General features: G+C 42.1%; 1 protein-coding gene across 2 annotated transcripts in view; it reads right to left on the bottom strand.

Annotated features, from left to right (window-relative positions):
- Window positions 1-3,081: 3,081 nt before the first annotated feature.
- The window catches only part of GRID2 (glutamate ionotropic receptor delta type subunit 2), a 748,101-nt gene continuing 723,592 nt past the window's right edge, over window positions 3,082-27,590 (bottom strand). For both annotated transcript variants that reach the window (XM_075708772.1, XM_075708771.1), the window contains 2 exons: window positions 7,614-7,854; window positions 3,082-3,504 (listed from right to left, as the gene is read on the bottom strand). In XM_075708772.1, the coding sequence (XP_075564887.1) occupies window positions 3,082-3,504; window positions 7,614-7,854 (664 nt within the window). The remainder of the gene's footprint in view (window positions 3,505-7,613; window positions 7,855-27,590) is intronic.

Here is a 27,590-nt window from a genome sequence, read left to right on the forward strand (position 1 = left end):
TTTCAATAATCCAACTTCCTTTAGATTTTTATCTGCATTCAGAATTTTTTTTAACGTAGCAATGACATGAGGACTCTTTCCAATGTATTTTTGAAACTATAAAATGAAATCCCCTGAATGCCTGCTAAGCTTAATAGAAACTTGTAAGAGGTCAAAAATATTATTCAGTGTATGAAATATACTGAATGTAAAAAGCCAGCAGACAAACTTTGGATGCTGCAAGTTAAATCATCACGACTGCCATTATTGCAGTACATCCTGCGTGACTTACTAATGACTAGCCATTAAGTTTAACATGTTAATGAAACTTAAGGATTGAGAAGGCCATAATGAAATATGGGCTAAATTCTCTCACACTAAAACTTCTGTCGCATCTAAAGGCAGTGTATGTCCAGTATGACAGCAAACTAACTTCCGTGCAAATAAAGATTGCAGAATGTGATTCTATAAAAATAATGACCATGTTCCAAGAAAATTCCTAGATGACACTAAAAAGGATGGAGGTGGGATGCAGTATTTCTACAAATCACGTCCCGTACATGTCAGTGCCAATGAACTCTAAAATCAGTCTCCAAAATGCTGTCCGTATGTTTTCTGAAATCTAAGCCTGCCATTGATACACACGGTACATCTCAGTGATTTCCGTGGATGCTCTGCTCTGAGCTGACTCACGGCAGCCTGGTGAGCTCATCCCACCTCCACGGGCTAAATCCCCTTCAGTAATGGTGCGGCAAAAATGGTCATGAGTGGACGCCTTGCCACAGCCCGAAAATCCCCCAGCACTCAGCAATTAAACAGGAGGAAACGCAAGTTTAGAAAACAATTTTATTAGACAAATTATTTAGACAAATTATACACAGAAAGCTCTGCCACTTGTAACTGAGGCCTCCAAAAAGTGTTTTGTGTATCTGTATAATAGGCAACACATCAAAATAGGCCTATTTTAAATATTGTACATGGTTAACAGGTTGGGTTTTTTTTTTTAATAGCTAAAATCACTGCAACATCTGGTATGTCCCTACATAGCTTGTTGGAAAGAAATTTTCTTTTTTTTCTTTTTTTTTTTTTTTATTTTACTCAGAAGTGTGGATGAGTTCATGAATGTTACAAGGGGGAAGCAAGTTGTGCATGCTTTTAGACACTTGCTACCCTGGAAACAAAATGGCCTTTTGCACGTTAAGAATTTGTTCTGCCTTACACAGTAGACAATATTTGAAGATTTAGTACAAAAAACAGTGACAGTACAAGATGCTCCCCCAGAACAGAATTAGCATCAAAATAGAATAGATCTGAAGAATATACCTTTTAATTTATCCTAAAGCAAATCACGTAGGCTGATTCCTATTAATCCTAGCCAAAGAATGAGTTAGGTTAAAATAAGTGTATGGTTGCATTAAAAACAAAACCAAACCAAAAAACTCACAGGATAAACCGCTTGCTTTCTACTTAACCGCATTTTTAGTTTTAAGGATTACAAATTGAAAGCTCTTCCTACGTTTCTAACAGGTAACAGTGTTACTTTAAAAAGCTCGTGCCAAAGTGGGCACTGGTTTTGCTCTCACTGCTGTTCTTTCTCTTGTTCTATACAGTTGGCACTAATGTAAAAAATGCATAGCTCCTCTAAATCTAACTTAACATGTAAAGGGTTAAAATGAGCGCCTGTTCATATTTTCTTTTCCTTAGAACAATATGTGATTATAATTAAGGCCACATCTGTATTTCTCAAGGGCTTTTTTTTTCCTCCGCAAACACCTGATCAACCCTACTGATTTGGAAAATAATTTATTAACCTTTGATCTATGTTTAAACTTCTCTAGAGCTATATTAGTTGTTCATGAACGTGGTATACCTAAAAGAGAGTTCCGTTTGGCTAATTAATTAAAAGTAAAATTATCAAGGTTAGCCTTATAGAATGCTCAATAGCCAATGCAAAACCTAAACAAAGGAGTTACATCTAGGTACAAACGTCAAATTGCCCTGGATGTTCTAATAAAAAAGTATAAAATATGCTCTGTTGGCAAACGATGCAAGTCAGAATAACGTTAAAGCAACCTGTCTTTTCTAAATGAAAAGACCCCCTGCACTGTACATCTTTCCTGTATACAACACATTTTAACTAAAGCTTTATTAAATGAATTGCAATAGCAACGGCTGCCATTTTATAGCTATATATACATGTATATATATATACACATACCCGTGTGTATATATGTATATATATATATGTATGAGATACTAATTTATTTAACACAACAGAGGCTTCTGCCATATGATACAGTTTACTGTACATAAGAAAAACTTTTAACACTGTACAATCACATAAAGGTCATATGCACTGTTGCAGTGCAAAAGTAGATTTAACTGTAGTCTTTACTGGCATAGTAATGGCTTTTTGTAATCCTACAAAATTGCATTCTCGTATTATGGGGCCTGAATGGTCTTCTAACTTCATTTGTTTTGCTTTCATTTTTTTCCTTTTTTTTTTCTTTTTGCCTTTTTTTTTAGTTTTTCATTTTTTTAAACTGCAGGGTTTGCCTTTGGTCCACAGTTAAAAGGACACACAGCAGTGGAGCGCTGACTGGATGCAGCAGAATACATGAAAAGGATTTTAAGTTATTGCAATTATAGTAAAAAAAGGCGGTGAGAGAGGAGGAGCGAATGCCCTTCTGTAAAGTAATCCTCAGGGTTTTTCTATGCATGAATCACTGCACGTTTCCTATATTTAAAGTATACGAAAAGCCTGAAGTAACCAAAACCTAATGTGGTGATAAACCAAAGAATAAGTGATTCAAGTAGTAAAGAGAATAAGGGGAGTCAGAGGAGACCAGACCCAGAAAGCAGAGAAGAGGAGGAGGAAGAGTTGTTACTAATAATCCTGATTCTTAAATAAAACAAAACAAAAAAACTCACCCCAAACAGAAAATAACCCCCAAACAAATAATAATAATAATAAAAAAACCCTCAAAAACAAAAAATAAGGAAAAGGAAAAAGGTTACATCCATGTTAGTCCCACAATATTACAGCTGCTCCTTGCAAAGGGAGTCCTAAAAAAGAAACAGTGAAGAGACTTGGTCTGATGCTCAGATGGAGGTGCCTCGGTCTGGGTCACTACCGATATTCAGCCCCAGAGTAGGAGTTGGTTGGTAAGGGATAGATGACATTGTTTTGATGGGGCTTCTGAAAAAGCCACCATTGGGTGCCCTGTGCCTAAAAGGGCCAGTTCGGTGCTCGGGCACGCTGCCGAAGGAGAAACCCGAAGCGGCTTTAGCAGACAGCGTGCGGCTCAGAGTCTGGATCTGTTCTGGTATGAAGGTCGTTGTGGTGATGTGAGTGTTTCTGAAGTCACTGATTTGCTCCAGTGCCTGACGCGTGGGTAAAGTGTCAATGTCCAGTGGGGTCAAGTCAATCGACGAGGTGGAGAACTGTTTATGGGGACTGTCGTCGTCTGTGCAGAGGCTGTTCACCCGCCTGTGGAGGTGCTCCAGGTCGATCTCCTTGTCGTCCTGGGGAATGAGAAAAACAAGAGGCACTGCTCACCGTCACCATTTGTGCTGGGTTGAAGCTTCACAGTACGATCCGAACTGCTCGGGGAGCCCAACGCACAATTAACTACAGCTGGCTGTTAGCTGACGACATCGCTGAACGTCACCAGCGAACACCCCCACCGCCTGAAGCTGGGTGGGCTAAGCCAAACCGGGGCAGACCCTTACACCACAGCTACCTTCAAACCCTGAATCCGAACAACACATCTCCAAGCGCTACCGCTCGGTTTCTGTCAGGAAAAGCCAGACTGGGAGCTAGGTGGGTTGGACTAGCAACAGGTGAATAACAGTAAACATTGTGCCATGAAAGCAAAGCATAATCTCAAAGGCCTGGGATGATACCAGTTCTTCAACTCCACAATGAGGACTAAGTCTGGATGTCAACATGGGAGGCTCTGAGGGATCAGGTTGCTGTCTTTGTCATCCTCTCAGGGCTTAAGGAAGCGCTAAAAACATCTCAGGTTGCTTTTTGCCTTTGTAATATAAATTGCGGCATAGAAAAGCTGAACTTCCAGATAAAAATCCAAGCGCTGGTGACTCACTGCCATCGCACAGAAAGGAGTACACCAGGCAATTTTAAGTTACAATGCCAAAAGAGGGATTCGCTCTCCCCTTACCCACAAAGAAGCAATTCCATCGATTCTGATGGAATTACGCTCTTGTGGGTGAGAAGAAGAGAAGGTGGCCTGGGGTATTTATTGTAATATATCATCCCTCCTCTCCCCTCTGTCTCTTTTCCTTCTTAAATCTCTCTTCCCAGAGAAGTCAGTTGAACAAGTCTGTCTGTTATAATTGAGAGTTTAAATGCACAGAAGTTAAAAGAAGAGGAGGCAATCTCGGGTGACACAACAAATCACCTGTATTGTACACAGGTATTTCTACTGAACTGCAAATTTAATTCAAAGCAGCATTAAGTTTACACGTACAGGGGTATTCCCTCAGTCTGGGTAGCGCAGCTCATTCAGAACAAAAATCGATTTCAACTAAACTTAAAATTTACCTTAATCTCTGTGAAATCTACTGGCTCTTCCAGGCCACTAGAAATATCTCACACTCTAGGACCTCACAGAGGATAATTAGGCAGCCGATAGATGCGCACTGATGACTTCCAGCCTTGATTACTGCAATTCAATGACTGGCTTGATCCAGAGCTCCCTGGATCAATGGCAAAACTCCTAGTATACCGAATGGGCTTGAGATCCCTCCTTTGTCTAGGAATGAAGTCAAGCACTCTGAAAAAGTCCACACCTAGAACAAACTGCAGGAGTTCATCTACTGAGCAAACCAGATCACCGAATATTTGCACTGGTACCATGCCGAACACAGAGCCTGACTGGAAGGAGACTGAGAGGCCAGCTTCCCTCCGGGATTTTGCCCTCCAAGGGCAGGGTCAGGGAGACAAAGTGGGGGAAAAGGGACAGGGAACAGGGCATCCGGGATCTCCCAGGGACTGGACAATCGCTGACCACAGAGGCTCTGGTTTGAGCTCATCACGGGAGGGAAAAAACGCAGTGCTCGTTTCTCGGACTTAGCTTTCTGTCTATAGTTTATTTACATGTGGACATAGACATGGATGCACATAACAACCACACAGGTGACACCAAAACCAAACGCATTCACCAAACGCTTTCTCCTAAAAACTTTGGAGCTGCAAACAGATGCAGGAGAACTGGGGCCACATCGGAAGCTAAAGAAATATACAGAGGCTCCGTCAGCACATGTGCAAGTCATGACTATGTCTCAGGGACAGTCCTAAATATTTTTCCTTTTTTTTTTTTTTTTTTTTTTTTTGGTTGGGTTTTGGTTTTGGTTCTTTTGTTTGTTTGTTTGTTTTTAATTTTGAAAAAACATACAAACACTTTGTAATTTAAAATGGCAATCGGGAAAAGATTGGAATTTCATCACTTCTGAGCCTCTGTAAGTTACTCAAAATATTCCTCTTTCTTCTCTTACAGAGATGCATTTGGGGCTAGGGTCAGACCAGTGAAAATATGTAAGCGGTGATATTCTCCCATGCTTAGCCCACAACCCGATCTCCACCCAATCGATACACCAAAATGAGACCCACTCACAGTAAGATTGTGCATATCTCCATAATATGATCTTTCCTCTTCTCTCTTGTGTGATCAGTAGTGAAATATTCAGCAGTTTTCACATTTAAATTATCATCAGGCTTCAGAGTCAACATCCCATTGAGATTACTGGGGCGGTTCATACTTCTCTCAGAGCTACTGTTTAAGGCTGTCTGCAGACTCAGGCAGACATCATTGAATGGATTACTTCTGGTACGCGACCGAAATGTTATCTTCGCAACCATAAGACAATTTTTTTCAGTATAAATGCTTGCATTCTGGAGCACAAGATGGCAGCCACCAGGAAAAAGGGTTGGCTTGCTGACCACAAACTGGCCCAATCTGACCCCCGACTCTGGACTAGTGGCCTGGAAGAGCCAATGGATTTCATGGAAGCTAAAATGAATTTTAAGAAAGTTAGTTAAGATGTATTTCTTTGCTGAATGACCCCCACATCCAGGATAGTGGGGACATTCAGCACATACGTCCACGTTAAACTCAGTTTTGAGCCAAGCTTTTCGATTTAGCGTTGAGATGCAATTTTAAATGCTAAGCTAATGACCACGTAACAAAGATCAAGGAGGCCAAATTATACCATTTGTGGAAAGTATACACTTGAATTTCTCTGCATTTGAAAATTGAAACAGGAAATTTTATAGTTGTATAAAATATCCGTGTTGTTTGTTTCTTTTCCTTCGATGTTTATTTTCATGTTTTGGACCAGATAATTATGAAGTATGAAGTTCTGAAAGTTTGGGTAAACAACAATCAAGTAAATTTTAGGTTTTTAAAATAATTTACCAGTTGAAACGATATGGTTTCCATTCCTGAGAAACCCAATTTAAAGACTAGAGATTTTTTTTTTTTCCTTTTAATAATGGTCCGGTCCAGATCTTGAACAAAAAAAAAAAGCTTGGGAATTAAAACAGGCAAGAAAAGATTAAACGTATTCTAACATCAGTGCCAATGCTGTCTAATTAGGTAGTGTAATTAATCCTGCCTGATTACACAGCATTAGATTAGCAGGAATAAACACAATGGAGAAACTGCAGAGAAAGTGAGACCACTGCACACAAATTAATAGTAATACCCCACAAGCTACACAGATAGAGAAGCTATAATTAATAGTGCTACATTAAAGCTCATATTTAGGTTCAGCTTTGGGCATCGCTGCCAAGTACATTTTAATAACTTCTTTTTTTTCCTAATGTTTTTCTAGTGTTTTGTAGAGCTAAAGGCTTAATTATGAAGGTAAGAAATTTGTTGTAAGACCGCATAAGGCTCAGAAAGCTGGTAAAGTGACAGGTAGATTGCCATGGGAAGCAAAGCATTACACATGCAGGTGTAGAAGCAAACTGATCTCTGGTGTAAAATAACGTATCTCCCTGTGTTTTCCAGCCACAATTTCTGAAACAAGTCTGTAGTAGATTTCAGAAATAAGCCTGGCCTGAATCTGAAAAATCTAATGTACTCTTGCTTCCCTGGACTTCAGATTAAATAACGAGAACTGAAGTTCATGGCAGTCTCAAGAGGTTAACATTTCTGAAAATGGGGATAAGCTTATTTAAGAAGCTAACTGCTGATTAAAGGGCTAAACTTTGCAAATCTATTTTGAAAGACTCAGCCACTGGGCTTAGGGGATATATTTTTCAAGAAGAAGCCAAGAAACCTTTGAACTTGCTGGTGAGAACTAGCTCTCACCAATGGGAATAATGAACTAAATATTGATGTATTAATAATGTACTATTCTACAAGTAACAGTTGTGTTTTACTCAGAATAGTTGCATATTTATACATCATCAATATACATTTTTTAATTCAAGCTTTTCTAGAAAGAATAGCTAAAGAGATTTTGAGGAACAACATTTACCTTAAAAAATCAGGAAGCTAAGGAAATTTCTCTGAACTTGATTCCCCACCCTCTCTAATGCTATAAAGTCAAGGCAGCAATCTTTAGGGTGCATGAAAATTCCCCAGGAGAAATGGAGGGTCTAATACCTCTTTTGATGGAACCCGGGAGCCTTTCCTTTTATTCCACCACGTTTCCAACATTGCAATGAAACAGGATAGGACAATCCCAGCAGCGAGGATGCAGAAAACACCTGCAAAACTTTTTATGTCCAGGGCTCCTCCTTTCTGTTTGGTATCCACAGATGAGTAAAGATCACATTGACCGTTCTTCGGCCACCACTTATGCTTCAGTATGTCCATGTCGCCGTTCTGCTGCAGCTCCAAAATCCTTCAGGAGAAAGCACAGAGTCAGGGGGTTACAGTGGAGCAGTGGAGGTGGCACCTGTGAGCGCAAGGATGTAATCCAACTACTTGCAACCTTCCCATGGGTCTCGGAAAGCCAAGCAGCTGATGAATCCAGTTGGACTGATTTAGTCAGAAAAGAAAGCCAGAATATGGGGTTGCCTGTAAGACTGAGCAAATAGATATGTATGCTCCACTCTAGATACAGGAAAGCATATACGAGTCTCTCTTTCCTTCTTTTAAGACCCTTAATGAAAATGCTTTACTTAATATACTGTATTTTCTTAACTGGCTTTCGCTACAGATTATATCAGTTGACTTTTGTAGTGAATTAGGTATTTGACAATATATATTTTGCATTTTAATCGCTGGAGAAGAGACATTTCAATTAAAAAAAAAAAGGAAAATAGGAAAATACAGTTCAGCTGTACTGCAGGATACATGTTACCTTACTGTAAACTGATCTTTATCAGGTTAGCTACTTGCTGCTTTGGAAAGAGAGCAGAACTGTATTAGTTGCTGTCAGTAAAGACCTAAACTAAGCTTGCGCAATGGGAGCGTGTGACCTGCTGGTAAGCGATTTCCATAGGAAGGTTCTTTGCTGCGGAATTCACTTGTCCTTGCACCTACGTACCCAGCCCACCGCCAAAGATTTACTGGACAGTTTGCAAGGCCAACATATTTATCTAGACTTCTTATGGGATGAACAGTCCGAGGAATGAGCATTTTGCCTGGAAGATTTTCATATTTAGCTCATTTATTCCCGAGGAGAGTGTTTTTTAAAAAACATCTGGGAGTGTCTAGAGTAGCAGCTGGGTGCATCTGGTTACCCAAAATAAAAAATTCAACGATTACACTTAAAAAGAATAAAACAGGGGGAATGTTTTCCTTGATGTAATAAATTTGTTTTTCATTTCAGTGTTGGAAGGCAAACAATTACTTGTGCAATCATTTGACACAGCATGCAAAAAATCCTAGCGCACACAAACCAGCAGAAGTCTGGGATGTTGCTACCAGAGACTGTACTGCGTTGAAGGAGGAAGAAAAGCTGTCCTGCTGACTCAGGGCTACCGTAACAGCTCAATGCAGTGGTCTACCTCAACCTCAGAAAAATACAGCATTGTGAAAAGGACTTTGAATGCACCTTGGAAGCACAGGACAACTGCTCTGTACAGAGATCATTCAATCTCTAACGCCACTTGAACAGGGAGGCATGTCAATGAAGCCGCTAAACTTTCTGTGGCACATTCAAACAACCATATACTTACGCTGCGGTCCTACCAAGAATGGGAGACCTACCTTCCTACCTAGGAGTACGTCCCATGGCTGAGATCCCACCCTGTTCAGAGGGGAACTGCTTGTCCACCTCTGTGCTGTACCAAAGGGAACAGTGCCCTTAAGGAACAGACTGCAGGTGATACGCGTGGCTTTGGAGATGCCAGAATCACCTTGTTTGCATAGCTTTGTTTTTATAAGAAGTGGGACAAATTCTTTGCAATGCCTGCTGACAGTACATTGCTGAAGGTCCAGCCCTGGAGAATGGCAAACAAGGTCAGAGTTGCCTGGGCTATATTTTGAATTGTCCCAAACACAATGCCAACTTTGGGAAGCCCCATCCCGAAGCTTCCTGAGGAAGCAGGGATAAGTCAAGGGCAGGAGGACTCTACATTCTGTTGCAAGAGACAGAATAGTTGTTATGAGACATCCATGTTCAGAGGAGCTTTGGAGGCATGGGGACCATACACAGGATTGCTGTCATTGCTGCCTACAGCTGTCTATTGGGAGAATGTAGAGAAGCTGGAGCCAGACCCACTGACAGGAAGAGATGCAACTGGGACAAACTGGAACATGAGCAATTCTGCCTAGATAAAAGGAAAATGGGAGAGGTCAAAGACTGGAACAGAGAATTTGCGGCATCTCCATCCTTGGCAATACTCAATGGCCCACTGGGCAAGGCCCAGAGCAACCTGACCTAACTGGACCTGCTTTGAGCACAGGGCTGGGCTGGAGACCTCCCCAGGTTCTTTCCTGCCATAATTACTCCTCTGCGACTGCAAACACAGTCCATATGCTACACTCTACCATGGCATGCAGCGCTTACGGACATAACGCACCATTACTCCAGTTCTTACTGCCCTAGCGTCCTGCATTAGGACTCATGTGAGTATTTTGGCCCAAATATTCCACTCTGTCAGGTTAGCAGAAGCAGCAGATAGTTGGCATAAACAGAACCCTTTTGGTATAAGTTCTTGTGGAGTTACAGAAGATTAGTTTTCGGTGCCCAATCCAAACATTTGGCATATGTGTGTTTATATTTAGGAATTACTGTACTATCTACACAAGGCAGTAACAGAACATTGTGGGGCTTATTTCTTCCAGCAGCAGCTCTAATCCCTGAGCAGGGCTGTTTTCTCTCTTTTATTCAGCCAGTAATAGAATGAACCATCCAAGTGATTGCTCTATTCTCATTAATTAAATGATTCTTCACTTGTCAGTATAATTCCTGATTACACAAGACATCTTTTCAACAATAGGCATTTGCATAAAGACACTGAACTTTAGCTTGTTCCTTAACAGAGATTTATTCCTAATTGTACTCTTGCTAATTATTGGCAATTTTCTTTATGGATGTAACATATAAGTTCAATTATTTAAAGGCAAACATAAAAAAAAAAAAAAAAGCAGAAACCAGGGATAGTAATTGTATCCAATTGTAAAATGGAAAAGCTTGAGAAATGGAAAGCTTCTAAAGAAGCCTTGTAAAACTGCAGCTGACAACAGATGTTGAGAGATAAAATACATATCAAGAGAGATTATAAGAGCATGAATATCTAACTATATTAACTTCATACAGAGAAGAAGGGAGATCCTGCTTCTATTAGACTTAGTAAACACTTTGTTTCTGAATCCACCTGTTTGCAGAACTAAAATATATAATAGTTAACATTCGAAGAAGATTTAACACTACCAACCTGTTCCTAGTTAGGGCATTTCCTATTTTTGTAGCACATTTTCAGAAATGAAAATCGTCTTTTTTTTTTTTTTTTTTTTTTTTTTTTTTTGAAATTCCATGAAAAACAACATGAGGAAGGGCGGTTTCTTGCAAGCGTGCGTACTTGCGTGCTGCAGAGGCTTCCCACACGATGGCACTCTTGCCATAAAAATACGGGCTTTTGCTGCAGCTCCTGGTGGGTGCCCTTCCACAATCTAATCATACACCTGTTGGGTGGCAGACACTACAATCAGTTTGATATTTGATTTTCAAATTTAATAAACGACTAAAATAATGAGGCATTAGCTAAATGCTCTGAATGATAATGATGCACTAAATGCTATAATTCCAGCAAGTGCCTCTTCTCACAAGTCCCGGATTCTTAAAACTGAACTTTTCCTCGACAGTCTTGGCTCCTTTGAGCCTGCTGTATTGGCATGGAGTAGTATTGCAACACATAAGGAGTAGTAAGAGTGGTGGAAAGTAATAAGTAGGGTGCATGAGTTTCTGCTGTTTTGAAATACCATAGTCTTACAAAGATTACAAAAGCCTGTATATTGAAATAATCTGCTTTGTCTGAAAAACACGACCTTTAGAACTTGCTTATAGATAGAGTACAGGTCCTAATATATTTTTCTCTAGCAGGTGAACTGTTACAGTAACATTTTTCAAGGCAATGACGTGAAGTTATTAAGCTGCACAAAAGAAAATGTCTGCATGCGCTTTAACTAATTTGGCCCCGAATTCACAGGGCCAAGTGATGTCTAATGGATATAAGCACAGAAAACTAAACTGCCTGTGCTTTCCAAGTCTGACAGTGATGTGAACAAATCCTACTGAATCAATAGGAATAGGGCTGAATTCCACTTGGTAACTACATACGTTGCTGCTGGCAGTGAAATGTAATTACTCCTGCAAAATACTCACAGATAAAAAAAACCCACCAACTTATTATGATTGCAAGGTGTCACAAATGCTACAAAATTGAGACATCTGTGACAAGATCTTGTTTTATTCTTTCCGAGTTATCAGTAGCGAGCAAGAGATGCAACAGACCATTTACAATGCGATCAGAAACACCAATGCATGGTCTGAGATGTCGAAGGTTACTGAATATCAGCTTCCCGCACCAGGACGATATTATCCGGAGGGATAACTTCACCATCGGCACTGACAAGGAAGATGAGATGATTAGGTGCTACTCTGGCTCTAGTCTCCAGGATCAGGCTGCTGCAGAGAGGAGGTGCACAGAGCCGTGCAATGAATGCCCACTGTCGAAAGGGGGAGAAAAAGTAAGTAAATAAATAAAGCAGCTATTTATGTACCTCGGTGGGCTGAGCCGAGGTCCCAGCCCTTGTGCTGGCTTCTGGGGAGCTTGCACGGGTCGCCTTTGGGAGCACTTGGTGTCTGCAGACAGGGCCAGGTGGTTAAAAGAGCTCAAGTAACTTCTCCAGTGGCTAGCCAAGAGTCAAATTCCTCAGGCAAAAAGCTCCACACTGGAGATTTTCTAACAAAAATCTGGTGCCAAGTCTTCGTAGAATTCAGTTCCTCTCTCGTAAAACAAGATATAAAAGTAGGCTGATTTGTAACCATCCTTCAGTTATCAAAGTAGACAAGTAGGAACCCACAAGGAGTGTTTTTTTGTTTCAGTGAAGCAACTGCCTAAATCTTTCTTATTCACAGCAATAACTGGAGTGATGCCAACTCCTACTGCATCTCCCTGAGCAGGCTTTAGGTATTGGCAAAGCAGGGCCCCCGCTCAGCTGCAGAGGAGCTTTCGCAGGTGCCACCTGCGAGGCTGGCTCAGGGCTTCAGTGCTGGAGAGGGATGGCCGCTGCCTGGCCCAGCTTGCTGCCTCCTGCCTGGGGAAGAGGCAGTCCCAGCCATGGAGAGGGAAACAGGGAATAGGGATGGAGACAGGCAAGTAGAAGGTTCTTGGGAGTCCTTTTCACCTCCTCCCCTGCCAAGCAGCACCTCATCGTCTCACTGAGACCTGATAAGTTTTCATTATTTTAACCTTATCCTTGGGACCTTGTGGGAGACGCACACTGATGCTCAAAGTATTGACTTTAATGCTGTCCCCAGTGCCAACAAATATTGTCATTCCTCAGCTGCCCAACAAATCACATTTGCATCGTATTACAGCCATGGACCATTATGAAGCTGCTGAGGAGAGTGAAGGATATGTATGTATTCACCTACAGGAGGGGAATATACCTGTGTGATTTTTGTCTTGCTCAAACACACAGAATAAAGAGATAGGGAATGGTCAGAAATAAAACTCAGAAGTGTTTAGAGAGTTGGTGGGAAGGTGTTCATCCAGAAATGACTGCTTGCCTGGCACCAGCTGCGCTACCCAGTTAAGCCATCCCTAGACCTAAACCCAGAATTAAAAGGGGCACCAGATCATTGAAAAATGCAGCCCAGAGGTGAAGCAGGCATGGAAAGGTGTAGGGCAGAAGTGGCTGTCCCAAGGTGGAAAAAAAAGAGAGGGGCAGTGCCAGTGCCTGCTCCCGAGTAGACTGAGGCAATGCTAGGAAAGCTTGCAAGATGAGCAAAGCACCTGGAGACAGAGGTCATTGCTATTCCAGTCCTTCCTTTGACTACAGGTCTTGATATCTGTACACAAAAATGCTGGTTTTTAAGAGACTGTTTTCTGTTTTTCTGTGTGGTGGTTTGTGTTTGGGTTTTTTTTTTTTCCAGCCAGCATTTTAATGAGCTGCCAATCACAGCCTCCATGAGAAGAAATTTTTCACGCCAGCCAAATGCAGCTTAGGCTGCCAGGTTAGACGAAGCCATACTCCCTCTCCACCCGTTCCCACCACTTAACCCAGCAAAAGAGTGCCCTTGGGTCCAGCTGCAAAGCCTGTTTTCTGGCAGGGACTCCAAGCAGATTTAAACGCAACTAACTTGTGCCCCATGAGGGCAGGCAGGTGGTTGCCTTCCAAGCTGCCCTTCAGCAGTGCTCAGCATCATGCTGCTGTTGCTAGGAAGTCAGTGTGCAGAAACAAGGATAAGCATCTCACCTTCTAGATATGATAGAAGAAGCAGTAGTAAACCAGACCTGCTGTTCAGCATTAACAATTTGCATATCAAACAGTATTAAAAGAGAGAAAGCAGCTGACCTTCTGTTTTGCTCAGCAATAAACCATTTGCTTCAGAAGATGCAGCACTCATGACTTGGATTCCGTAAATTAGTATCACTTTGTTCAAATTAGTAAACTACTTTTTATTTAAATCTGTTAAACTTACGTGGACTCTCTCTCAAACACAGAAGGCTAAGCTTAAATGAAACAGCATCTGCAGTAATAAAAAATGAGAGATTAACTATATTATACAACTGCGGTGGAATTTTATAAGGACAGGTCTATAGTAGCTTTATTCAAGCCGCATAGTTTTGCTGGATACTAACAATTCAGACACCTAGAGAAAAACAAAAATCAAGTTATTCAGGATCTTCTGCTTCCTTTTGATATAGAAAAAGCTGAGGTGAGGTTAACTGGCCTTTCACCACACAGATCTTTCCTGCTCAGGAGAAAGCAGTGATAAAAGCATTAGTACTTTTTTATTTATAAATACCACATGACACGAGAACAACTACAGTCACATAAATATAACAAGTTAATTAAGCTCAGTGCTGTTATGGTAAACACCAAATTAATTCATTATGGTGAGTCACGGTATGCCGTCAACCTTATTAAAACAAAGAAATGTACTTTCAAGGTATATTGGTTCCTGTGCACTACCTGTGTTCCAGTCCTCTTTCAGAAAATTACTTGAAAAGTGACAGTTACTAAGCTTTATAAAAAATTCAGTACTTCATGGCCACATGAATGCCTGGAGCCTAATTTTCCCCTTGTTTTCATTACTATAAACCAAAAGCAAGTCCATGCACGTAAAGGCAGGGACAGCTCGTAGAGTCTGCAGAAAACAAAGCAGACCTTGATGTGCTCCCTGCAACTGGGACAGCTCTGCACCCCCTCTCCTCAGTTTGCACCAGGAAAAGCTGTCTTGCTAACTGCCATGCTTCCAACATTGTCCCTGAGATCCAAAGATCAGCTGTGATGTTGCACATGATTGCCATGGAATGGAGATAGCGCTCCTTCCAAAAATTACACTTCCTTCAAACTGTCCCCTACAATAATGCTTGTGCAACACCGGAGGCAGTCATAAATGACATTTTGACTATATGAGGAGACAGTATGATTACACATGTACAACTTGAGGACCTGAGTCACAGGTCCCAAGCTGCAGGTAAGCAAATCAGTAGCTCTTTTCAGAACTGAAATAATTGATGATTTCACACAAAATCAGGAAACCTCAATGTCCAAAGTCAGCAGGAGTTTCATCATTAACTTGCAGACAGCAGAGACCAACATAGAGCACACTTGGGAACCCAACCCTTCTGGTTAGGCTGTGACAAAAGTGGCATTTTTCTGCAGGATACCTGGATTAGCCAAAGATGGAAAGCTGGGAAAGTGCCCTTTTAGTCATCACATACTTCTTAGACGTCTCCTCCCCAAAATCTCACCTGACCAAACACTTCCCCCAGTGTCATCTGCCAAGTCCCCCCTGCCTGAGAAGCCCTGTGGTTAACAAAGAACTGCTCTCCTGCTTAGCAGGAGAAAGCAAACAATTGAAAAAAGCACTTTAGTTTGTTATTGTTTTTTTCACGAGTGAGACGCAAATGGACACTTACTTGGGTCAATTACTATTTAACCTAGTTCATTCTCAGATTTTTTTTGACCACGAAGTGATAAGTTAAACACCAAAAGTTTTCATTAAGAAAACTCAAAGATGAAATATTAAAATGTTTGTCTTTTAAGGAAAAAAAAAATTTAAAAAAAAAAATTAGATCATAAGGAATAACTTCAACTAATCTGTTTAGACCATCTGCTGATGTCCTATGAGAAGGATAAATAAACGAGGAGTTCACTGAACCTGACCTAGCACTGAATGAATATGCAAGCCTCATCTCCAGCTAAGAAGCAATTACGTGAGAAATCAAATTACTAACATGATTAATCCTAAGAGTTGTGGTGACACGTGAACTTTAATTTTTATATATTGTATACATTTATGCTACCTTTAAAAGTCAAGCACTCATTAGAGCTGTGACAACATGGTCTTTGCTAATATCAAAGTTGGGCTCCAATGAAAGCAAGCTAAAAAGACACAAAAGTTGAAAAGGAAAAGACAATAAGTCCCACAGAGACCCAGAGCATGTCTGCAGTCAGAAAGGGAACACCCTGGGTGGTCTTTGAAAATGTCGGCATCATCCTTAAGCACACTGTGATAGTTGGGTTACTGGGTGCAGGAAAAGATCCTTCATTTTAGTGTAGAATTTGGAAATTATCATCTTTGCTTGGAGTCATGCTTCAGGCAGTGCAAAACCTCATTCTTATACAAACTACCTACATCCACATTTTGAGAAACAGAAGACACATCAGCTGCATTAAGTCCTGTTAACTGACAGTCTAGAACAGCTCATTTTTAAAGTAAGAGATCTAGGTAGCACTTGCATATTTGACATTTATTCACTATTTATATCAACAAAGGTGACAAAATATATAGCTGATGATTCTCTCAGTTCTTTAAGCTGTTTGTCCAATGCTTTTTATGCCCTTAAAAATGAAACCCAAAACTTTCAAAGTTTTCTTTTAGTTAGTGTTTAAATGAATGATTTACATAGCTTGATTTAAATATCATCATTTGGATTATAAAGGACCCAAATCAATAGTTTAAAGCTATCTCCAAGGTGAACAGAGTTGTTGATAGGTGAAGCTAGACAGATAAATACAGAGTCTGAAGATCAAATCACAGTAATATGCTTTGTGTCTGAAATTTGACATTTAAAAAGATCTCAAAGACTTTATCTCCTAGATACTTGGTTACAGTATCCAAAGATTCCCAGATCCATTCCCATCCAGGGTTTTAAACATATTGGGGTTTGAAACCAGTACTTCTGAACATCCTTATGGATTAACATTATACTGAGGAGAGCCCCCTCCAAACAATCCTTTGGACATCGAGAGTCAAAACGTTTAAGGTATCCCATACAATATATTAGTGCTTCAAAGTGTAATTCATTACTTTGGTTTGTTCTCCCAAGCAAAATTGTTTCATAGAAGAACCATTTCCAAAGACACCCCCGAAATAAGTTCTTTCTTTAAAGCCTTTATCAAATCATACTAACGAATACTCTTCAAATACACACAGCAGTATAGTGGCTATCTGGGGAAGCCTAAGGAATTGCCACAATTCTGTCTAGGAAATTATGAGAGTCCCTGCCAAATTTACAGCAGGCACTGAAGAGTGAATTGGACCATCCTTTAAAAAAATTAAGATGCCTTACACCAAATCTTGCAGTTTGAGAAATGCTACTGCTACTGTTCAGGCTAAATGTGCGTCAAACCACGCTTTTGACACAAGCCTGGCCCAAGTTACAAATAGTTCTGCCTGAGACGGGTGCCCCTGGAAATATTGCCTAGGGCACCTCGGCTGGTCTGGGGCGCCTCGGCTGGTCTGGGGCTAGCTCTGCCTACTGTCCCTTCCAAGGTGCATCGGGTAAGCCTTCCTTACATGAGAAAACACACGAGATCAGAAATTTGTCTACCTTGATAAGCACACAGATCTTTTAACCCCCCCCAGGTGTAGAAGAAATTGATGAAAGATAAGTACAACAACAAAGTACAACTTTGCAAGCGAAGAAGCTGCCCGACTGCTGTGCTACGCTCAATCTGTGCGTAGCCCTAACCGATGCGTTACTGCTGCCTTTCGTAAGCATGTTGCTCTTATGTACGGGGAGATAAGCTAGGAATCGGTCTAGTCCCTCTTCTTCACCAGACTTAGTGATTACCTTCAATAACGCATCAGTGTGCCAGACTGCGGACCCTATACATGCAGGTTTTCTGCCAACAGGAGACAGGACAGTTTACTGACAGATTTTGAAGACAGACCATCTTTCAGTGCCCTCACGAGACTACCAGTGATACAGGGAGGTGAAGAAGCCTGGCTTAGAAACCCTGCTAGCTACTGGGGGTTATAAAAGTTAATAATTGATGGCTTATCGCCCACCTTCCACTGCAGTACGTGTCCTGAGGGCCTGCAGTCTACTTTGCATGATAGGAATCAGGGCTTTAAGCAGCAAAGTGTTTACTGGCGGATCACACTATGGGGGATTTCCATATTACAGAGAAGTGCCTTGATAAGAACTGAGGGCCCTTCAATCCAGATAACAATCTGCAGGAGGACCGAGTGTTTATTCTGTTAACAAAGGCATCTCCCCAGTAATGCTGCAGTTTTTCAAGAGCTGCAGCCAGCCAGCTTGGCCATATTCTTGTCTCCTAAACTTTGCCTAAGCAGGTCCTCTGGTCCCTTCTGCATTGCAATAAGCAAGGGCTGAACCTGTTCACGTGCGTAATGGTATTTTTTTCTTTTTTTTGGCCTCTGAGTTTTTGTGCTTTGGAACAAGGCAGCACAATCGAGACCTACCATTACTTTTGTTGCCAGAGGAAGCAGACCAGAAGGATCTGAAGCTCTGCATTTCACCTCATACCTTTTTCCCCCTTGAATCTAGGCCCATATTATTCACACAAACTTGAGGGATGCCTTTTCCGTGCAAAACAAGTTTGTTAGGTAAAAATATACACAACAGCAAAGCCAGTAGCATACCTAAGTCTTCTGTCAGAAACTTCAGCCCAGGCAGAAACAGGAGGAAATAACTACTTTTCTTTGCAACTCATCTATCCAGGTCAGAGCTGAGACTTTTCCATAGAGTAAATAAGAGAGTAAGTAGAGCAAGTTCTTGCCACCCGCAAGAACATTCCCTTCTTACGCCCTATATTTCTATATTTCATATTGGAGTGTCCAATGATTACATTCAACAGCAAATATACATAAGTTAGAAATAATGTAAACCAGGAAAAGTTTCAAGGAGGAACCTCAAACTTAATTTTTAAATGGAATGTTTAAAGAATAAAAATAAAATCATCTTCCTGACAGAGCAATAGTACAGGCTGATTTTTTTTTTTTTTAACTCCTGAATGATTTTAAAGCATTTGAGATTTTGTAACAAAATTTAGTGATTTTCATGAAGAATTCTACCTTCTTTCACTGTATATCTTGGTTATCGAAGTCCACATGGGTAAACTAAGCAATTTTCTTACATTCTATTCTTAAAAGTAAGCAACACAATCTCGGCATTTAGTTCTTCAGTCTTAGAGCCCCTAATCGTTTCTCAGTGTTTGGGAGGTTTCTGCGGTTTTAGAGAGGGGTGTTTTTCCTCCCCGCCCCCCCTCCCCCCCAATCTATTGATAACTGACCTGAAGATTATATTCCATTCAGCTCAGAGGAATAAGAGACATACGAAACATAACCTTGCATAACAGTGACAGCACATATCATTTGTATCCTAAAAGTGTTTTACAGCTTGACCAACCAAATCTGCAATTACAGAGATGCCTTGAAGCAAAAATCTTTCATATTCAGCTAGACTAGACAATGGGCACACTTACCCTCCATTATTGTACCTACTGTCACTTCTTTTACAAAATGATTAATCCCACTTGCAGTTATGCAGTTTCTACCATCAAAATCTCAGAGGAGGAACCTTGGGAGCACTAAGTGAACCTTTGCTTCCTTCTCCCTTTCCTCCCTCTCCAGTAGGCACAGCCCATGGAGCAGCTTCCCACAGGGGCCGCTGGGCTGGGCTTGCTCACGCTCTCGTGACACCGTGCCACAGCAGACTGGCATGGTTCACTACTACTGACAGAAAACAACGCCAGGGTTTGCCGTGTAACATTACAAAACGTAGCCCATCATTTTCCTGCGCTCTGTGCCAGATAAACTGTGCCAAAAGAAATAACCCCAGAAATAAAACACAAGGCGCTCCCAAGTGCTATTCCATCAACGCCTCTCTGCAGAACGCCAATGACTTTGTAGGGAATTTAACAATTTTATAACGTAGGTCAAAACCAAGCGACTTGGCACTGAAATTCAATTTGGATAAGCTGGTGAGCCTGCTCAGACGATCTGTGCATATCTTTTTCAAGATCAAGGGCATGAAGTTAAATTCTGCAGCTTCTTTTTGATAGCACAGAAAAGCAAGCTCCTTCCTTCTGCTGGCAGAGGCAGATCCAAGAGCCGGACGAGGGCTCTTGTTGCTGCCCTGCTGCATGTTGCTCAGCCCAGAGCACAGGACAGGTTTGGTGACAACCAGGTCCCATCCAAGAGTCTCCCTAGCAAAATCCGTGGCAGTCAAAAGTAGAGTTTGGAGTAGAGATGCAAGAGAAAGGGAGCCATGTTAAAAAAAAAAAAAAGTTTCCCAAGTTTAGAGGAGGAATCAAGACTATCCCAACTCCTCTTGAAAAGCTGTCTGGCAGAAGAGATGGGAGCATGAATGGTGGGATATTCCCAACCCTAATTTCCCAATTCCAGAAAGTAAAAGTTTATTTGTGGGAGGGCAAAGGAGGATATTAACAGGTTCTTATTTTTACCCAGCCAGTTCACCTTTCTCTACCTCTGTGTCAGACTGAAAATTAGGATTCCACTGAATGGCCCTGTCGCTATGCTGCAAATTCACAGCTGCAGAAAATGACACACAGTAAATCACTGTCCTCTCACTGAGAGCTGCCATAAATAATGCCACATGAATTCTCCCCCTGCAACCAGCTGCCTGCAACTGCTGGGAGCAGAGCTGTAACGCAGCCCCCAGGTAGGGAACAGAGAGAAGGTAAAACAGAACAGTCTGAAAAATAAGATCCTGGCATTTATCATCAGATTAACTTGTAAGACTTTCAAAATATTTGTCTCTTCTCTCCCACAGGAGAATTTCTATAAGCAAGTTGTCATAACTTCAGACAAATTTCAGGAACACTCTATGTTAATTTTCTGAAAGTACCTAATCTTAAAAGTATTTTCATTAACAGCAAGTATTATCACTCTGCTTTTACAGAGGAGAAAGCTGAGGCAGAGACTGTGAAGCAAGCATGGCAAGATCAAACCTCAGGTGAGTGGTGGAGGCAGTGGCTGAACCTGGTCCCTACGTGCTCTGTTCCCTTTTGCAGTGGGTATATCTATTTGTTTTCCTAAGAGAAGAGGGGACAAAAAAAAGAGAAGGTGGGGAAAAAGAGCAGTTTGGCGGGCTACATGACAGGCGGAAAAGGCCAAAGATGTGAAAGTGTATTACCCATGACTTCCCGAGCAAGCAGTTCGCTGACTCTATTGCTCAGCCTCTACATCAATGACAGCTTTTGAAGGCTTGTGCTGCAGCGCAGCCTCTCTCTTGCTGGTCGTAGGCATTTCCCGAGCATGGGCACAGCCCCAGGGTTACCAGAGGGGAACCCCAAGGGAACGAGCTGCCGGGGCGCAGGAAGGGACATGGCCCTCACAGCAGCCGGGCAGTACTGCAGCCCCTCTCCAGCTCTGGAGGGACTAGAGCAGCACCAGTGTCCAGTGATAATAAGGAAGAAGGGGCTGAGATCCTTCTCTATATTCCCAGCAAAGCCATAACATTTCCCAGCACTTTACAGCGCCACTTGGCACCGTGAAGCTCTGCACCATTCCCGTCTTGCATAACATGCGGTCCTTAGCTACAATTTCTTCACCTAATTTGGGTCAGACCTTGCAAATACCTGGGGACAAGCTCCAGGGGATACTTCTCTCCCTGGGAACACTTGACTGAAGAGCGATATCAAGAATATGTATTGCAGTACATCTCATGGACACTGCTTGCAGCTGGGGGTAAATAGCTAAAAACCTAAGGTAATCTCAGATTCATTCCTCTCATGCTTGGCAAAAAGCAGGAGCAGGGGCTTTCTGCAGTGCACTCACGCTGCTCTAAGATTCATATAACTATGATCAACTATATAAACCAGTTTTAATTAGGATTTTGCTAATCACCAAGCATCTGGCTAAAGTTTCCCTTGAATATTTTTCTAGCCAGCATGGAGGGAAAGTGGATTTTCCAGAGCTCTGTAAATAACTTTTTTCAATAAAGATGTACCCAACCTCTGAGAATCGGTTTAAAAAAAAAAAAAAAAAAAGAAAAAAAAGACTCCGGGAACATTCAGTAATGGCTATGATTGACTGTGGAGATAGTGATACTAGAGGGAGCTTTCCATGGAGATTGCTATATGGATATTTAGGCCCCAGCAGATTCCAATGAGGTTTTCTGTTTAGACTAGTTTCTAACTCTCATTTAAATTATAAACTAAGATTTGGGTTTGTTTTTTTTTTTTCTTCCCATCCTCCCTTTTTGGTTGGGCTTCAGGTCAAATTGGGTATTCTGGCCAAATTTCTCAGACAGAAAGATATACACGCAGAATGTAGGCAAACTGGGCTCCTAGCCTGTTTGCCTAATTCAAAGCAAGGACTGGAAGCCAGATCTCCTTTGTAATGGGGATTATCAGGGTAGAGAAGAGAAGTCATGCCAGAGACAGTGACAAGAAACTCCTGCCCCTGCAAGTAAATCGCTAGGAAGCTACTGCAGGGTGCAGGAAAATCGGATATAGGAACCTGCCTGCATTAGAGACAGCTGTAAGCCTCTGGAAAAAAACAGATACAGAAGCTTAGGTTTCTCCTTATTTTTCCCCCCCGTCTGAATCAGAATTTTTGCTTTCCAGCCAGCTCTTCCAAAACCTGGAATTAAATACCCAGCACAGCGTTTCTCTCTTGGAGAGGACCACCTTCAGCTGTATTGCTGTTGGGCCAGAGCCTGCACTAGCCACTCATCACCCTCCCTGGCACAGGGAGGACATGGATGAGAAAAGGCAAAGCTCACCCACGCTGCCTGCTCAAGAAAAGCTCTTTATACCAGTCAGAAAGATTACGGAGGGCTTGCAGCAGCACTAACTACTTTTCAGAAGTCAGAGCAAACCCTCTGCCTCCTGACACCTACCTTCTCTCCATTCCCATCTCTTACCATGAGCAGAGCGCTACAGCCAGAGAAGTCCCAACCAGCAACACACTGAGCATGAGGCCATGCCTGTACTGTGAGAATGAACCAACAGCTGTTGCCCAAGGAGTCTATAATTACAGGCTGTGCCTTTTTATTGTGTAATTCCAATTACAGGTGAATGGGATCAAAGAAAATGGAACCAGCTGCAGAATAGGGCAGCAGAGATTTTCTCCTTGCTGGAAACAGAAGCCAGCACAGCAAGGTAGCAACTAGTGTAACAGGGGTAGGAGGTGTATTTTGTTTTAATGCCACGGCTGGCAGAGGGGAAAGCCAGGCCCAGCACAGAAAGCTTTTGCAGGCAAAAAGATACTTATACTGGCTAATTCTCTTCTTACATCCATTTTACTTTAGAGCAGTAATACTGACAAAATGGTTGGTTCTTGTTTACATCTGCAAGAGAAGTAAGGTTTTTACCTCTTTTCCTGACAGATGAGCTCTTTAAGACTGTGCACATATTTGCAAATTGAATTAATATTTAACATGATACACTATGGATTTTCTAAACTTATTTTTACTGCAAGCGTTGAGCTTAACCAGGTTTGAAGTGAAACCCTTCAGAGTTAAGAATGAAGTTCAGAGTTACCGCTTGCTTTTTGTTTCTTTTTCTTAAATAAATAAAGCAAAGAATAAATCCCATGTGAAGACTTGCCAACTGATGGGGGGGGGGGGGTCAGTAGAAAGAGAGATTCACATTTAATTTTAAAATAATTTTTGGGTTGTACTATATTTTCAGGTTTCTCTTTTGCAATTTTTGTTCAGAGGACATGAACCTGTTTTGCATTTGGCACTGTTACCTGTCTTCCCAGTCCTGTGAATGGCCCTGGGGCTAGGAAGAGACTGTACTGGATAAGTGGCCACATTACAGTGGCTTCTGGGATGATTCACCCTTGTTTACCTGCTTAGATTTTGAAGTCAGGGGAAGGAGGGCTCTGCTTACAAGGGAGGGATTTAAGATCACAGGGTTGCTTGAAGTCTTACATCCAAAAAACGCGTGGAGAAACTTCTGTGCTTCTTGGACATGCTGAACCTTTGCATCAGCAGCATTTCCAACTGTCATAACAGAGCCTTTTCCCTAAAGTACACGCTGAGAAAGGCCAGTGAAAATTTCAGGTTTGCATTTCGTTAGCTATTCGTTGCTTGCAGTCTGCCTTGCTACAGGGGAGAACCGCCACAGCGTCACTCTAAGATGCCTAAAAACCAGAAATGAAAATGAAAGATGCATTTCCTTTTCTTTAAATGTATCCATTTTGAAAAGCTAATATCTGTTTTTTGGGGCTCTGATTCACAACTTTGGGGTGTGCAGTGCTTTAGACCTTCACTATTTCTCTTCAGCCTGCAAATGAGGGGATGCAATACACAATACACTCCTGATTACCTCATAACATTACTCGACTTCTGCTTTATAGATCACAGATTAAAAAGGGAGCAAAATAGGTCACATGCAAAGCCAAGAAAGATCAGAGGATAAAGGGTTATGAGCTGAGGCTGAGACAAGCAATTGTGCATTTAGGAAAAAGAGGCAGAGGTGGGACATGAGTGGAGACTGTAAATACCTGACAGGTAGCAGAGCAGCCAGTGGGAGGTGATTAGGCTGGTAGAGATAATTGGGTGGCTGAAGCTGAGACAGGACATTTAACCAAGGCCACCCACAACAGGTGAAGGAAAGCCTGGTGGGGGACAAAGACCTGCAGCACTATATGTGGCAAAGTCCCCCTTAGCTGCAGGGAGATGTCCCCAGGCTGGGAGGGTCGGTGCACTAAGGAGGCACGGTGCTGGCAGAGTCAAAGGCAAATCTCTCCCTAAGCAGGGCCCACAGCCCCATGGGCATCTAGTGCCTAATTCTCCCTCAAGGAGATTTTGACCTTCTGTGCCTTGTTGGAGCTGCTCTCTGCAACCAAAGGTTTAGCAGAGCGGGTGGGGTTGTCAAGCTGATTGACCTCATTTGGCTGGAGAGGGACTGGTGACAACATGGGTAAGTAGCCAAGAAAAGTAAACTGGCTAATTTTATAGTCTCCCTGCCTTCTATCTCAGTAAATCACATATGAGGGCTTTTATGACAGTCTGATAAAAGACAGAGTTACCTGGTAAGTGGCACTGGAGAGACAGGTACTCATGTGCTCCGTGGAGACATGGGAAAATGGCACAAAGCTTGTTAGTCATGGGGCCTTAAAATATAATTAATTTAATTTCTTTTCATGCTGACATACAGTTTATAACATCAGTACATTATCTCCCAAGCTAAGAATTTCAGGCAACATTTTCCAAAGCAGCTAAATAACATCAGCATCTCAGGATTTTTGCAAAATAGACCACAGGTTTGGGCAATTTTACCTTTCTTGACACGTTATAAACAGTGGCAGTAAAGGTCCACCTGGTCCACCTCTGACCACCAGGACAAGCCCTGCCCATCACTGAATCCCTATTGAATTTTCCCTTATTTGACTGCATCTTAGACACAACTATATTAATGACTTTTATCTGACTCTATCTTGTATGTCACTATATGGCAGCAATATCCCGGTGGAATGCCAGCAGGTTTGGGGAACACTAGCACCTCAAAAGGGGTGTGACTAGATCACAGGGAGCACATGTTGCAACATCTCATGTGCAGATGATGTTCAAAGAGCAATGAACATTTCTTGCACTAGTGCTTTTTGCTTTGGTACAATACGAGGTCTCAGTGCAGGCATTGAGACCACCAGACACGCACACGGCTGTGTTAGAGAAGGGAAGCAGGCAAATTCCATCATCTTTATGGAGCATGCAATACCACGCATGGCAGTCGAGCAGCAAAGCTATTTTTCCTCTTGTAATTACTTACAACAGCACTTATTAACCTGTACAGCACCGCCCCCTTCGCATCCTGCCTTGTTGAAATGCTACGAACAGCAAATGAGGTGTGAAGCCCGCACCTCACCTCAGGAGCCATCAAGTATGATAAGGTCCAAAAAGCTCTTAATTGGGCTACCATGGTTTAGAGGAGCGATTTATACCAAAGCATACATGAAGCTTTTGAGAGGCACTAAGAGAGGTCCCTGTCTTGCAATGCTCCTACAACATGAACTCCAGGTCATTACTGACCTTGACAGAAAATACAGGACGGCTCCCCAGCTCCCTCTTGGTGGGAAGAGCAGCCATATGAAGCTCTACTTCCAGTGTCAGATTTTCCTCCAACATAGAGTACCCACTGTACAGGGATACAAGTGGAGCAGCCATAGCTATGCTGCTTAGCTGGATGCCTCTATGGTTTGCATTTGGTAAGATGCTGGTTCAGAAAAGGTCTCCAGCACAGCCACTTCATTAAGAGTGGAGACCACGGCCTTTCAGACATTGAGTCTTTATTCACTAGATTGTTATCTCTTCCCCCTGGGCTAAGTTAAGCAAAACCACACCTCAGCTGACTCATTTCAGCAGCCAGCAGTTGTTCAGTTTTTCTTATTAGCACCTTGTGAAAGATTTCCCAACATGTTTAATTTAAAAAACTTAATAGTTGAAAAGAAAAAAAAAACTAGCTAGAAAAATAAGATAAAAGACAGCTATAGAAAAAATCATTATCTTAATTACAGAGCAGCTTTGTCCTCTAATGGGAAGGTAATTTTTTCACAAGACAGCATTGCTCTAATGGAGGATGCACTTTAAATAGCACCCCAGTCTGCACACTGCACTGAACTTCTAACCCCTCACAACTTGTATTTACTGCATTTCAGAATTGTACTAGTGGATAAAAAAGACTCTTTTTTTCCCCCCAGTATTGCAGATTCACTTTGTAGAGCTCCCCTGCTGTGGAACTAAATATCACATGGTATTCAACAAAGTAAATCAATAGCAATGGATATTTTGCTCAGTGGGTTTTGGGGGTTGTTGTTTGATTGGTTGCTTGGTTGGGGTTTTTTTGCTATGGCAGGCATTGCTCTCTCTTCTCTGCAAATACAACACACAAACTTGCAGAGCTGGAAAATGTGATCTTAGAATCATAGAATCATAGAATCGTTTACGTTGGAAAAGACCTTTAAGATCATCCAGTCCAACCGTTAACCTACACTACCAAGTCCACTCTAAACCAATCAACGGTATACTAGACTAAACCATGTCCCGAAGTGCCACATCTACCCGTTTTTTGAACACTTCCAGGGATGGTGACTCCACCACCTCTCTGGGCAGCCTGTTCCAATGCTTGACTACCCTTTCCGTAAAGAAATTTTTCCTAATATCCAACCTAAACCTCCCCTGGTGCAGCTTAAGCCCATTTCCTCTTGTCCTATCGCTAACTACTTGGGAGAAGAGACCAACACCCACCTCACTACAACCTCCTTTCAGGTAGTTGTAGAGAGCAATAAGGTCTCCCCTCAGCCTCCTCTTCTCCAGGCTAAACAATCCCAGTTCCCTCAGCCGCTCCTCATAAGGCCTGTGCTCCAGACCCTTCACCAGCCTTGTTGCCCTTCTCTGGACACGCTCCAACACCTCAATGTCTTTCTTTTATTGAGGGGCCCAAAACTGGGCACAGTATTCGAGGTGCGGCCTCACCAGCGCCGAGTGCAGGGGAACGATCACCTCCCTGCTCCTGCTGGCCACGCTATTCCTGATACAGGCCAGGATGCTGTTGGCCTTCTTGGCCACCTGGGCACACTGCTGGCTCATGTTCAGCCGGCTGTCTACCAACACCCCCAGGTCCCTTTCTGCTGGGCAGCTTTCCAGCCACTCTTCCCCAAGCCTGTAGCATTGCATGGGGTTGTTGTGACCGAAGTGCAGGACCCGGCACTTGGCCTTGTTG

The sequence above is a fragment of the Pelecanus crispus genome, chromosome 4, assembly GCF_030463565.1.
Source record: "Pelecanus crispus isolate bPelCri1 chromosome 4, bPelCri1.pri, whole genome shotgun sequence".
Classification (NCBI taxonomy): Eukaryota; Metazoa; Chordata; class Aves; order Pelecaniformes; family Pelecanidae; genus Pelecanus; species Pelecanus crispus.